The 15,183-nt window shown below is 44.0% G+C and overlaps 1 protein-coding gene across 1 annotated transcript in view; it reads right to left on the minus strand.

The window, feature by feature from the left end:
* Positions 1 to 15,183, minus strand: part of UBN1 (ubinuclein 1) — a 772,140-nt gene that overhangs the window by 216,062 nt on the left and 540,895 nt on the right. Inside the window, exon 9 of the mRNA XM_044090531.1 lies at positions 8,330 to 8,380. Coding sequence (XP_043946466.1) covers positions 8,330 to 8,380 — 51 coding nt within the window. The remainder of the gene's footprint in view (positions 1 to 8,329; positions 8,381 to 15,183) is intronic.

The raw sequence follows: 15,183 nt of genomic DNA on the forward strand, positions 1-15,183 counted from the left end.
ACATTTACTATTTTTTACCTGTTTGTGCAGTAACAGATATGTTTTTACCACATCAGTTGAATAACAAGAGTACATTTCCTTCATGGGGTCATGTGGAATGAACTAGCATTAACCACTAGGGAGGAACAAGTTGGAAGACAGTCCAAGGACAAAGCTTCAGAAGGTGGAGGTTTAAAGTACAACTGTATCAAAGGAAGTCTGGCTATGATAATTTCTTGAGTCATGGCTGAGACCTCTGGTCCAGGTATACTCAACAATCCTAACTAATATGGTACTGCAAGAAATCCTGTGGAACTTGGGGGCAGTCAACATTATAGCCAAAGATTATGTTGATGCTGTACAAGAACCGCAAATGATTTTTTGTCCTGCAAGTCAACAATACTTAAAAACAGTTTCCAGAATACTGCTCCTAATATACACAACAGTCTCTGGCTAAACACTGAGCCAATTTGGACCAGAAAATAAATCGTCAACTGAGAACAGCTGCACAGCTGACAACACAAAAACTGCAAATTTTAAATCAGGGGAAGAAGCATTTTCAATATTGGACTACTTTTATACTAGGTATTGGGGCAACCTTTGAGTAGAAATGCATAAGCTCTGGGCACATGGAAAGTAAACACTGCCACAAAAAAAGATTTGCTAATATGAGGGCTGCCAGAAGAACAGCTTAAGTTTTAACTTTCCATTTTTGTGTTTTCTGTACTCCAGTACCACCTGATGGCGTAAGGATTGTGTGCATTTTGTTTTGGTGTTCCAAACATGATGCCAATATGCCAATACTTGGGATCAAGGTTTTAGAGTGAACAACCTCTTTTTTTTTTTATTTAAATGCCATTTGTTATATGGTAATGTGATGCATTACTGCAAATCAATGCATCTATAAACACAAAAATTCTAAGGCCATACTGCTGTAGACAACATAAGAGTATTTACAAAGGTTCTCAGCCATTATCTTTTCACCATATTCAGTTTTTAACACATTATGTCGGAAGTGATCATCACTAGGACTTGTCACAGAAATGAAAGTTACGACACGCCATAATGACAGATTTGTGTTGTCTTCTGTCCATCTTAACATATGGGTATACAGGATCCACAGAGATCAGAGGCTGGCAAGCAAACTTCAGTGCCAAGGCTCAAACTTCTCCCTTCTCACACAATGCACCACCAATCCTATTGCCCTCAGATGACGTGTGCCCCAAGTACATGATTAATAACCCTAAAAACAGGAAACTGCTGCCAATGAGACAGAAGATTACCACATGAAGCAACCAAAAAAAGCTGAAACAAAGAACGGGTACAGTAAGGTCCAGTGTGGTCCACTAGGAGCCATAAAAGGAGTGACAATCTGGCTGGGGGACAGAGTGGGGATGTTGAGATGGACAGAAGATGATACAGACATTACAGTAAGTACGTAACTTTCAAATTAGATGCTGCCTCTTCCATCTGCCTCAACACATGGGACAGAGTATCCCGCCAGAATAACTCCAGGAAGCACTATTCAGGGATATTGTGGAGAATGTCAAAACCAGATGCAGCTGTGGATCTGGACTGCAAGTTGTGCTTGTAATGAAACAAATGTATGAACTGCAGCTGCTGCACAAATATCAATGGGAAACATGGCTGAAGGCTGCAACCACTCTGGTAAACTGTGCCTTCCGTTCAGAGGGCAGTGACAATCCCTTAGCTCTGTAAATAAGCATAACACAATTAGGCAGCCACCTGGGCAAGGTAACCTTAGACATGCTGGAACCCAATTTTGCCTTTTCTAATGTCCTTTGTACGGTGCAAATAAAACTAAAGCTGATGGTGGACCCCCAAAAAATGAAGTAAATATTCACATTTGAAAAGATTTGGAAAGAAAACTCAGATGCATAGTCTGGTTTAAGTTGGTCTCTAAAGCCACCCTGGGAATGAAGGCTGGATTAGTCCTGAGGGAAACTATCCTTACGAAAAAAATACAGATGTTTTCATAAGGCCTGTAATTCCAAAATTGTCCTGGGTGATGTAACAGTAACAAAACAGAAATTATTCTTTCCTGCCTTTTAAGATAGATATTTCAGATCTGCCAAAGTTGCAAGTTCAAATGGCACCTTGGTAAGGCTCTATAACAAGATAGTGATGAGTCACTGGGTCTCTCAAAGGAGCTTCAAGAGAAAGGTAACTCTTAAGAATGCTTTTAAGAGATTTAAGGAAGCAATGGAAGCATGCTTCTCTCCCAAATGAAAGTTAGAAATGGTAAACATTGCTCTTTAATTGTAGAAAAAACAGCCCCTGAATGGAAAAGACCCAAAAGAAAATATAACAAGTAGCAAAGAAGCCAAGAACGAATACAGACCTTTAGTATTAACCTAAAAAGTGAACCTTTTCCACTTACTGTACTCTTCCTACTGGAGGGTTTCTAGGAAGAAGTGAGAATTTGTACAAGTGTGGAAGAAAGAGTGGGACTTCTGGCAATCTCTGGAAGTGGAGAAATCAAGCAGTCAGAGGGATTTGATGTTCGGGTGAGGCTTGCCAAAAGGATGAGACTTCAAAGGGGATCCAGAACCCAGGGTAAGTACACTAGGTGAGGCCAAAGAAAGGACAACTAAACCTGTCAAGGCCAAAAGGGGCAAGGATAATCATTTTTGTCATGCACCAGGCCACTTTCTGAAGAAATATGACTAGGAGAGGAGTGGGAGCATTCCACAGGGATCAGGATGAAGCTGCTGCTGCAGTTGGTGTTGGTCAGGGTTGCAAACAGACTGCAGCAGGGCTGGCCCCAATGGCTAAAGAGCTTGGATGCCAATCAAAAACTGTTGGACCACCTGTGTACAAAAAAACTGACCTGCTTAGTTTGTCTGTGAGGATACTGGACTTGCCTGGGATGCACAGTGCAACAATAAAGCAATGAGAAGACACTGCCCATTGCCACAACCTCACACAGTCTCTTAACATAAGGGATAAGAGCAGCTATCACTATACTGGCTGATGTACCAGAGTACAGATGTTGTCCATCTACATCACTATTACACCCATGGAAAGGCCATCTTGAAAGGCCTGTAACTCAAGGAGAACTGCCAGCATCTCCAGGATATTGATGTGAAGGTTGGCCTCAGCCTGGGAACAAGTATCTTGGACTGTCCTCCCTTTGAAATACTCCCAACCCTAGAGGAGAAGCATCTGTAGTTACTGTGGCCCTTGGCATGGGAATCGCAAAGGGACGCCGCAAGGTGGTTAAGCAGGAAGGTCAGTCACCATAAGTCATGCTGTCTAATGGGATGATGCAACAGGTGACATATCATGGGCCACTGAATGGACACAGTCCAATGGAGAACCCTCATATAGAACCCAGAGTGAGGAACTAGTGATAGCAGCTGCCCTGGATCCTAACAACCAAAGACTCAAGACAGCCCGGAGGGTTCTGTTAGTACAATAACTTAAGAAGCTTGGAAGATGCAGAGATGACACCCTGGACAGAGAAAACCTGGCTATCTGCATGGTGGGGTCCAGGTGGCAACCTATGAACTTCAAAGTTTTAAATAGGTTCTAGTTTGGATTTTTTTTAAACTTACTGTAATGTCCAAGAAACAGCACAAACAGAATGAGTCTTTTGCATGAACTAGTAAATCCCTTGTTGGGGCCACGATGAGCCAAGTCATCTAGATAAGGAAACATCCAGAACCCCTACAACCTGAGTTAGGCTGCTACTACTGCCATGCATTTGGTGAATACCCAGGGGGTGACAGTGTTACCAAAGGGTAGTGCTTTGAAATGGAAATCACGATCTCCCACATAGACGCCCATGAACCTCCCGGACTACCTGCTATCATGATGTGATAGAAAGCATCATGTATGTCCCACTGAGTGCACAGTCATCCTTCCTCAGAAGAGGCAATATTGGAAGGTACCATGACCATAGAGAATGACATTCATTTGACAAACGGATTCAACTGACTTGGGTCCAAGACTGGCCATAGGTCACCCTTCTTTCTCTCACCATGAGTAGACTCCAGATCCTCTGTGATCTACTGGGACATCCAGGATTAGTATTTTTTCTAGCAGCTTTAATATTTATTGTGCTATTGCACTTCTTTGCCAGGGTGGAACATCTGGAAGATTCCTTTCTGTTGCTTCTGGGAGGGATGTGAAAGCAAGAGTAGACTCTGGTTATCATGGTCAACACCTGAGAATCAGGGGTGATGGCCTTCCAGGCTTAGGGTGGGAGAGTTAAGCACCCCCTTCCCGACTGCATCCAGAGAAGAGTAGATGGGCAACTGTTTAGGAGCACTGAAAGGATTTGGTAAAAGGATCTCTAAACCCTGGTTCTGTGGCCCACTTCTGCCTCTAGGGCAATGACCATTAAAGTCACTCCTTGCCATGGCAGGGGGGGGGGGGTCCTATCAACAGAAGTATCCTGGACAAAACTTTGGGACTTCTGGAAAAAAGTGTTCTCCACCCTTCTGACCATGTGAAAAAAAGACTACAGAGGTGTACAGAAATAGATTCCAAGGGTTTTGCCATCCTCTTACTCTTGGGTTAGGGTGTCCTCTTGACTTCGAGTGCACATAAGGTTCACCGGATAAATGGGGCATTCAAGGTGGTTATGAAGCTCTCTGAAGTCAATCACATCTAGGCATGGTGCTGAATAATAAAGTTCTGTGCCTGCTGCTCTGGTCATACCACCCACTGCACTGGACAAGACACACATTAGTCGTAGACTGCAGGGTTGCCAGCTGGGATTCCCATTGCCCTACAGCCTCCGTCGTTGGACCAGTCAGGGATTTTGACAGTTTCTTCAATCAAACCCCTCTGCAGTCTGGTAAAATAGGCCTTAGACATGCTTTCTAAACCTGTCTAGAGCTCTGGACTCTTAAAGGGATGGACAATGGCACACTCTCCAACAGTTCCTTCTTAGTGGCTGCAGCCACCACAATGGTATCCACTGCAGCCCCCTTACGCTAATGTGCTCTGTCCTTCAGGGACACCAATATCTAGTTAGGCTTATAAGGGACTGGTTTCTACTACAGCCAGTTACTACCAAGGCCTTTGAGACACAAGGTTGTCCATCTGGGGGACCACCCAGATTGTAGCTGAGTCTGCACCAAAAGCCTCAAGAAACATGGACTCTTCTGTGGAAGGGGCACTGGTGGACCAACCACCCCTCTGAGTAATTATAGGAGCTCTCCAAACAAGACCATCTTCCAGGGGAGATTTGGGTACTTTTCCCCTTTGCTCTGTCTTTGGTTATAAACTCCTGAGGGGAAATCAGATGTCTGTTCTTGCAGTTGTGCTTCCTACACATCTCTGTGGATGGAAATACCAAGGATGAGTCAGAAGCAACAGTGGAAACAACTTGGGTTGGCACGGGGTTGGTTGGTGCAAGCTGTGTCAAAGTACGATGATGTTACCAAAGTTCCAGAAACTGTGTGGGTCCAGGATGGATCCGAAAACAAGCAGGTCACCCCCTCCCTCGAGAGGATGAGGATCTTCTCTAGTGCCTCAAATGCCAAAACTGAGGTGGGCCACAAAAAAGACCTCCTTGGACCCAAAGAACCCCCCCCCCAAAAGGAATCCTCACAGAAATGCTGAACTGCTATGATCAACAATAGAAACTGATGCTCAGCTCTCAACAGCAAAAAAACCCTTAGAAACACAGACAGCCCCAAAAATCTTGAGTAAAAACCTTGAGTTTGACACCAAGCTTAAGGCCTCAAAGCTAACACCCTCAACTCCGGGACCCATCTGGTTCCAAAGTGGCCAAAGTAGAATTGGTAGATAAATTGGAGTTGACACCATGGCTGTCAGCTCCAGAAGGGGGACCATGCAGGTTAACACCCAGATCCAAAGTTATGGGATATGAAAAGTGGAGCGGAGAAGGGCAGATAATGGATGTAGAAGGGCAAGGTCGCACTACTCCACATGGAGGGAGGATCAGGAAGAACTCCAAAATGTATGTTGGCCTTCAAAAGGCTCCTCATCATTTATTCAAATCTGCTCTGATCAAATTCCTAGAAGGCCGCACTGACCTTAAGAAAGAAGTGACACAAGCAGTCTGGAAGATCGGTGCCTTGGCCCATGAGAAGGAAAGGTTGGTGGTTAGAGTCGGAGGGGGGACCGCTCTTGAGAAAAAAATGGATCTGGCAGATCAGGGGCAACTGAACATGCTCCAACCCCAGAGAAGATGTCAGATGTGCAGAACACTTGGAGCAGGTCCTTACATAAAAGGGTCCAGACACCTCTTCTCACTTTTCTTTGACTTATCCTTGGAGGGATTCCTGTTTCTTTTCTAAGTAAGTCTATCTTACTTCGTTATCAGAAGTTTTCCAGGAAGAAAAGGACCCTAAAACAGAACATGTTAAACCTCATGTTTTGGCAGGGAGAAGGCGGGTCAAATCTAATTTGGGATGGCAAGCTGAGAACGCCCTTGATCCAAAGGAAGGAAAAAATATCACAATCCTCTTCAGGATGGGCAGAAACCAAATAATATAGCATTTGTTATATGGATCCTGCAGCAGAATCATTTGAGTGCAAGCCACAGACAATCAAAGTCTTGTCCAACATAACACATCATATACACATGCAACAGAAAAAAGGAGGGCATTCACCACAATACACAACATGACAACAGTGTATATAAATATAAAAAGGGCCCCCCCCCCCACCAAAACAGTACCCAAAGAACACAAAGACCAGTGCTACCACCACCATCACTAGAAGCTTACTACTACCAACTTAAACTTAGCCCAAAGATGTTTTTTTTTTTTTAATTCTAGAAATTTTTTTCCAAACACAGGACAGGACAGGCAAAAAACTGACAAAATGCCAAAAATACTTTCAAAAGCTAAAAAAGGATCACTTATTCGTGAAAAAGAGCCACATCCTGGAGAACTTCTCTGTTGTCTAGCAAGGCAGATGAGACTGGTGGATAGCAAGGCTGGTGGTGCATTATGGGAGAGGGGACGAGCTTGAGAACTGAAACTGAAGTCCATCAGCCTCAGATAAGTTCAGATCTGATGTACCCCATCTGCTGAAATGGATGGAAAGGCAACACTGCATCACACTTTACTTCAAATTACAACTGAATGAGAAGGAATGTTTAAAGGGTTCCACTAGCATTGGTGGTAAAGCTCCAAGATTAGACCAACAGTTAATATAGTTTGAAGTATGTTTGGCCGTTTCAGGTTTTTCTACTAGAATTCTGGACTTGGGATGATGCCACACACAGCAATAGTCAGTGTTCCAGTTACATACACAAGCATTATATCTACCTAGTGAATTCAAAGGGGTTAACTGGCTCAAAAGCTGTGGTGTGTCCAATGATTTACAAGAATTCTTAACCTAAGGAAGCTAACAATTAGTTAGTGTTAGGAAGCTGCAGTTTTACAGTTGAGCCCTGATGAAAGTGAGCTATTCAATATATACGTACTCGTGTGGGTAGGTGGGTGGGTTATCATCCTTTCGTGAAATGCTTATTTTGTCAAATGGATGGAGTTTGGGAGTGAATGCTTGAATGTGTCTTACTCAAATGCATATGCAGCTGAGTGGTACGAGTGTCAATAACAGCAGAATGGATTTGTGTTGCTGAGTGCGAGTTAGGAGGTGAGAGTGTTTCCCAAGTGTTAACAGATTAGGGTTAAAGTAAGGGATAGTAAAATGACAGACTGTAAGAGTGTATGCTCACATGTGTTTTTAAGATTTAGGGCTAGACTGTAGTAGTGTGTGTGTCTGAGACGTCTTTTGCAGTTGGTTAGTGTCAGTGTTGAGGTTAACTCATATTAGACTTCCTTGCTTATGCCCACTCACTCCTGGGACAAGTTCCACTCTCGCTACCCAATCTGACCCTGAAATGGATAATCTGGATACATTCAATCACAAAATGAACATGATGCTACTAGATGCAAGTCACACACTTTGCCATAACACTTAAACAATTTATCTGCTTTTTGAGTGTTTTTTTTTTGGTTGTGGCTGAAAAGGTTACCTGGACTAGCCCATTTAACTGATGTTTTACAAAATGTAGGCTATTTCACCCTGTTCATTTTAAATATGCAGCAATGTTACACGATGTGAAGTGAGAATAGTTACAACTGCCGACAAAAAATTTATTTATTTTTCCTGTCTTGCTAACCAACTTTTTCCTTGAACTACCAGAACCTAGGTTTTCTCTATTAGGCTGCTTTACATGCAAGTCCAAAGCAATACTATTTTCACTGTAGCCTTATGGGAAATCTTTCATACTCAAGGAAGTTAAACAATAGAATAATTAAAAAACAGACTACAAATTAAGAATATACATTACTGCAGATGAATGATCATTTCAAGACAAAGTTTGTAAGATACTCACAGCAATGAAGTATGGTGGTTATGTGCCTTTCTGCTTTCTCGAAATAAAAGCCTATGAAAGAAGAGAGAAAGCATTACTAAAGCATGGCTGTTTTTGTAAAGCACTGTAAATAACTTGCTGTGCACTGTAGTGTGGGGAAGAAATAAGCTTTCAGCTCAACGCTTGACAATTTGATACCAATAGCAGATCTACAAGGGAAACTTGGGCAATGATCACACCTGCAGAAACTTCCAGCACATGTAAGAAGCACACGGACACATGACAAATTATACAGCCACTGATACTTGAGGTCACACAGCAATGACACCCATTAATCAGTTTCACCGAGGGCTCACAGAACTTTTTCAGTCATTTACCCTCAGTCCTTTTGAGCTGAAGACCATCTTCTTCTGGATTTATTATTTTTTTTTTCTGTTTGCTGTCACCCACTGAATAAGCATAAGGAATTAGAAATCCCAAACAGATTATTAAAATACAACTAGAGGAAGGGATAGTAGAAATAAAAACCCACGATCAAAGCTCCTTAACATGCATTAAATTCTTACATGGCTGTCCTTTTCATAGAGAAGGGATAGAAGTACTAGTCTGAGTACTATGCTGTAAATGTTTTGAAATCCAGTCTGACAAACTGCTAAAGATAAGGTTCAACCTGCCAGGGGAAGAGGCCCATCTGTGCTGTCAAAAACCCAGGAATGACCAGTAAGTTGGCTGACTGGCTGGGGGGAGACGAGTGGGACTGTTCTCCGGGTACTTTGCCATGCTGAAATACCCACTGGAAAACATGGAGATGCAATGGTCTGGGTCGACAGCTTACACACTGCTGTGTCTTTCAGCTTTTCCCGGTTAGGGGTCGCCACAGCGGAACTCCGGTCCGCTAATGATTGGCAGTTGATTTTTACGTGCCGAGTTGTCAGCCCTGAAACACAACCTTCAACAAAGGCACGCCCATTCACGCATGTCTCCACGCAGAAGACGCTCTAGCTGAAAATCGAACCGGACAGCGTCTTACTGTGAGGTGACAACGCTACCGCAGCACCACCACTGCGGATCGTGGTTCTTTTTTAGCTCGGTACAGTGTAGGTAAATTAAACAAAAAAGATCATAACCAATACAAAATTAGTAATGATAGCTTATGCAAAAAACAAAGTCAACAATTAAAATGAAAGAGGAGGAAAGTCTAAACAATTACAAATAAGGTTAGTCCAAAAAAAAAAAAAAAAAGTAATTTTTGACGGTTGTCAGTTGATAAGTCGCTTGAAACTGATGACAGGACAATGGTAGCAGTAATAATATCCAAAATTTAAGGGCCTAAAACCAGACAGTGGTATTTGATGAACACTGTGGCAGAGTTAAAGTATATTAGATGAAGAGTTATGAAGTAGTGAACTGAACGGTTTACAGTTTAATAATGACTTTGCAGTAACTGGTTAATTAGTAGGGTGCGATAAAATCAGACAGGAAGAGAACAACACTGCCTTAAGGCTATAACAAGAAACAAACCCGCTTCCTGTGTTATACATGTAAGGGTGTTTCAGCCTACAGAATTGAACATAACGGCACACTGTACATACTGCCATTTGCAGACTGCACCACTGAGAAAAACCTTGCAAATATCAGTGGTAAGTTGTATTTAAAAGAAGCCAAAACCACCTCCTCGTTTAGGGTAATTACAGATTCAGGAATTAGTGGATGTGAAGTTCCTAAAAAAATCCTTTAGCTACTTGATTTGCAGGTATGCAGAGTGCAGGGCAGATGGGGACCTAAACAGAAACCAAGTATTAACATCAATTAAATGAAAATCTCCTTTTGGGATGACAAACCAAAAGACAAACAAAGACCATATGCGTCTCCTCAAACAGCACATTTTTTTGTTATAGAATGTTTACCCATTCATGGGTTTTGCAAGGAATGATGGCTACCGTGGAGATTTCGAAGATCACACATCTGCAGAGAAAACAGATGAAAATAAAAGAAATGAGATTTCAAATGGTTTAAAGGAAGTGTTAAACAGGTCCCACTGCTATTGTGGAAACACCAAGGTTTACCTGCTCTGAATGGGAAAATGATTACCCAAGTTGTTTTCAAGCCAAAAAAATGATTAGGTAAGGTTGCAATGTTGACATTCAAGTAGTGTATAACTCTCAATAAAGTAAAAAATGGACAACTCTATAAAGATGGCCCCAGTTAACTTTCCCCTTATTCATAATCAGGAGGATGTTAAAACTGCTGCGATAAAGCGGTAGTTATGGCGCTACGGTCTTTTCTTAAAACACTCTGATCCTCAATACAGAAACCATAACTACTGGAATACTACCCTGGATAAGAACACCTTTTCTAAAACTTCTGATAATGACAAGAGAGAATTTTTAGATCACTTGGGAAGTGAAATAACTTTGGCAGTTTTCAAAACATCAGAAAAGTACAGTTGTGTACACTTACCATAAATGTAGATGTTAGAGTGTATTCACTGTTGCAGTCATCACCTGTGGGTTATCCCTGCTGCGGTAGCCCTCGGTAAGCCCGAATATCAGTGTCAATGTTTTTCTGCAACGCCATTACATCAGTTTTTCTTGCCCTAACCAGTCCGAAGCCCCAGGAAATATGGTAAGGGGGTCCTGGTGGCAAAAAAGCCACTGTAAGAAGCTTATGCCTCCCTACGGAAAGAGGGAGGGAACTCAGGACAGCAACAGTGAATACACTCGAACATCTTCATTTATGGTAAGTGTACACAACTGTACTATGTTCTTCGTGTTTCACTGTTGCAGTCATCACCTGTGGAAGGATTCCCAAAGCTGAGGAGAGGGGTGGTAGGATTAGCAGGAGACCTAGGCCTGGGTCAGCAAGCCCTGCAAAACTGCACTGGCAAACCCTGCCCTAGCTTTACAGAAAAGAGGTAGGTGGTAATGCTTTGTAAAAGTATGGACAGAAGTCCAGGTGGCAGCTTCCAAGATTTCCCTGGCAGGAACTCCTCTCAGGAATGCTGTGGAAGTGGAGGCTGCCCTAGTGGAATGGGTGCGAATAGACTTAGGGGGTGGTTTCCCATGAAATCTGTAGCAGAAATTGATGCAGTGTGTTATCCATTTGGAGATGGTTTGCTTGGAAATGGACTTCCCCTCTACCCCTGGGGCAAAACTGACCAGCAGTTTGTTTTCCTCAAGGCTTTAGTATGGTCTAGGTAGAATCTGAGCTGTCTGTGCATGTCTAGTGAGTGTAGAATTCTTTCCCCCTTGTTTTGAGGGTTAGGGAAGAAGGTGGGTAGAGGTATGGCATGGTCGAGAGTCATATTAAATACCACCATGGGCATAAAGGAAGGGTTAGTCCTCAGGGAAACCATGTCTGCATGGAAAATGATGAAGGCCTCAATGGCCATCAATGAAGTTCTGAAACTCTTCTGGCTGAGGTGATAGCTAGCAGGAAAGCAGTCTTTCAGGAGAGGTATTTCAGTTCTGCTGAAGCAGCAGGTTTGAAGGGTGGCAAGGTTAGTTTTTCCAAAACATAATTTTGGTCCCAGGCTTGAGTGGGAGGCCTTCTGGGAGGTCTAATATTCGAAACCCCTCTGAGGAACTGTTTAATCAAAGGATGCGAGAACAGGGGTGGATCTGTATTGAAATGGCAGAGGCGTGGATTTTAATAGAAGAGAAGGAGAGGCCACTATTTAGTAACTCCGTTAGACAGACCAGGATAAGAGGGATGGAAGGTTTGAGGAACCAGGAGCAGAACCTTTTCCATTTTCCTGTGTAAGATCTTCTGGTGCTGGGCCTTCTGGCCTCTGTGATAATGTCTAGGACCGGTTTGCTTAACAGGGGGGCTCTTATTTGCTTTTAGAGTATAAACCATGCTGACAGTTTGAGTCTGCAAGTCCGGTTGCAGCACCCCCCCCCCCACCTGAGTGAAGAGATCTGAAATAAGGGGAAGCTGCCTGAGAGGCTGTGATGTCAGGCTGCGCAGTAAGGAGTACCAATGCTGCCTGGGCCCATCTGGAGCAATGAGGATGGCCCTTGGCCTCTCCTCCCTTATCGTGATCAGTACCTTGGGAATAAGAAGCAGAGGAGGGAATGTGTACACAAACAGGGAGTTCCAGGGGACGGTCAGGGAATCCACCTTCCACGCTAGGTGGTGATACTCCCTGGTATAGAATTTTTTCAACTGGTGGTTGAGGTGCAAAGCAGAGATCCACCTCCGGAGTTCCCCAATCCTGAGTGACTAGCGAAAAGATTTTTCTGTGGAGCTGCCATTCGCTGGGATCCAGTAAGTTCCTGCTTAAGTGGTCTGCCATGAAGCTGTTGATCCCTGGTAGGTATTGGGCTATTAGGTGCAATCCCATGGAGGAGGCTGTCAGCCAGAGGTTCATGGCTAGCCTGCACGGAGGGTAAGATTGGGTCCCTTTCTGTTTGTTGATGTACCACATTACAGTGGTGTTTGTCTGTTCTGATAAGGAGAACCCCTGGCCTGAGATGGGGTTTGAAGGATAGCAAAGACTTTTGTACTGCCATCCTTTCTTTCTGGTTGATGTGAAAGGGAAGTTGCTGGGAATACCAAAGGCCTTGGGTGCACCTGCCTGCTAGGTGAGCACCCCAAGCAATGTCTGAGGTGTCGGTGGTGATGGTCTGCCCAGTAGGGTGGAGGATGAAGGGAAGACCCTTGTTCTTGGCACAAGCCCCTGCCCACCAGAGAAACTCAGCCCTTATACAGGGGATCAGAGGGAGAGAGGTCTCTAGAGGCTGATAGTGCTGACACCAAAGGTTCTTCAGATACCACTGAAGCTTCCGCATGTGAAGCCTGGCCAGTGGAATTAGAAGGATGCAAGATGCCATGTACCTCAAGGCTTGCGGGAATTTCCTCGCTGTGAGGTAACTTCTGGAACCCAGCTGGGTAAAGTAGAGTGGCAGGAAGCTCTGCTTTTCCTGGGGATAGGAAGGCCATTTGGGATGCTGTGTTCAGCAGTGCTCCCAGGAAAATGATACTCCTGGAGGGTGTTTGCTCTGATTTCTTTTCATTGATGGTGAACCCAAAGGAAGTTAGGAGGGTTTTGACAAAGAGGAGGTCCAGCAGCAGCTTTTGTTTGCACTCTACCTGACAGGCAGTCGTCCAGATAAGGGTAAATCTGAATATTTCTCCATCGGCAAAATGCTATAGCTGGGGCTAAGTATTTGGTGAGCACCCTGGGAGCAGTAGATAAGCCAAAGGGTAGTGCAGAGAACTGAAAGTGTTGTGAGCCTGCCCTGAAGCACAGGAATTTCCTGGGGATGTGGAAGCAGGCATCATTTAGGTCTAGGGTCACTAACCAGGCATTTTTTGTCAGCATAGCCAGCAGCTGCCGTAAAGTTAGTATTTTGCATTTGGCGACCACCAGGGAGGCATTCAGAATGGATAAATCCAGGATGGGGCGCCAAGTGCCCTCTTTTCTGTGAGCAAGGAATAGTCTGGAATTAAAAGCCTTTGCCTGTTTGATCTGCGGGAACAGGTTCTACTGCCCCCTGGGATATGGGAGTCTGGACTTGTTTCAATGCCTCTGCCCACTGCTTTGGAGGCAAGTATCTATACCCTCTCGGAAGTGGGAGTTTGTTGAAAGAAAATTTGTATCCCTGAAAAATGATCTTTAAGACCCATTGGTCTTTTGCTGCAGAAAGCCAAACTTCTTTGCAGAGGGAGAGCCTTCCTCCTAGCTTTTGGTGGGTGAAAGGAGGGCAGAGGGGGGGAAGGGAGTCATTGAGAGTTTTTGCCATAGAAGCATTGGCTTAGAAATCCCTGCCTTTGGGGTGGAAGTGGTCCACTCTCTGGTTCTCTGCTGTCCCTGGGAGGGAGGCCTGGTTGGTCTGTCCCTGCAGGGCTTACCTAGCCCCTTGTCTACTAGGTGCAGGAAAGGACCAGTGCTTACAGGGGAAATTCTTGCTGAACCTGGGAGGTTGAACCTGAAAAATCTTTTGTTGTTTGCATAGACTCTGCTTTGTCTTCCATCTTTTTGAGCAACTCTTCTGCTTTTACTCCAAACAAGCGGTCCTTATCCAAGGGTGCATCAATTAATTTTGACTTGACATGATCAGGGAGAGGTTGTTCCTTCAACCATGCATGTCTCCTAATGACAGAACCTGACACTGCTGCCCTGCATGAGCCTTCTAGGGCATCATCTCCACACTGTAGTGTGTGTTTGGCCACTTGACAAGTAGAGTGCAATAAATCTGCTAACTCTTTCGAACTGGCACAGTCAGGAAAAGTAGAATCTTTTGTTTTAATAGTTCCAAAGTGTGTTGTTGATATTTTAACATATGGAACTAACAGTTGAGTGCTCTGATAGCCAAGGCTGCAGAGCTGTATACTTTTTTATCATAACTGTCCAGAGCTCTGGATTCCTTGTCAGAAGGAATACGATTCTTTGCAGAACTAGCCTTAGCTCCCTTTGGTGCTTGTGTAATGACCTCCGGGTCTGCAGCAGGATTTCTGTACAGGTATTTGTGAGAATCTGGTACTCTTAACACCTGTCAGGTTTAGTGGGAGCAAGTGGGAGGGCGTCAGAGGCTAAGATGGATTCATGGAAAACATCATCTACCACTTCTAAAACAGGGGGGATGGCCAGGGGTCTGTGCTGGGGCAGGTCTAGAAACTCTCTTCGTCTTTTCTTAGACCGAGGGAAGTCCTGAGATTCCCATTGGAAATGTTCCCTGAGGGTGCGAACTATTTCCCCAAAGGAAAGGTCTTCTGGTAAGGAGGCAGAAGGAATGGATTCCTCTGGATCAGAGTCTTCATAAGCAGTAAGAGGCTGTTGATCCTTTTCAAAAACTGAATAACCAGATTCCTCAGAATCCTGCTCTGTCATTATTTCAGGAGAAGTGTGTATTTTCCTTTTAGAAGATGTG

The sequence above is a fragment of the Protopterus annectens genome, chromosome 12.part0 (assembly GCF_019279795.1).
Source record: "Protopterus annectens isolate FY-2018-M chromosome 12.part0, PAN1.0, whole genome shotgun sequence".
In the NCBI taxonomy this organism is placed as follows: Eukaryota; Metazoa; Chordata; order Ceratodontiformes; family Protopteridae; genus Protopterus; species Protopterus annectens.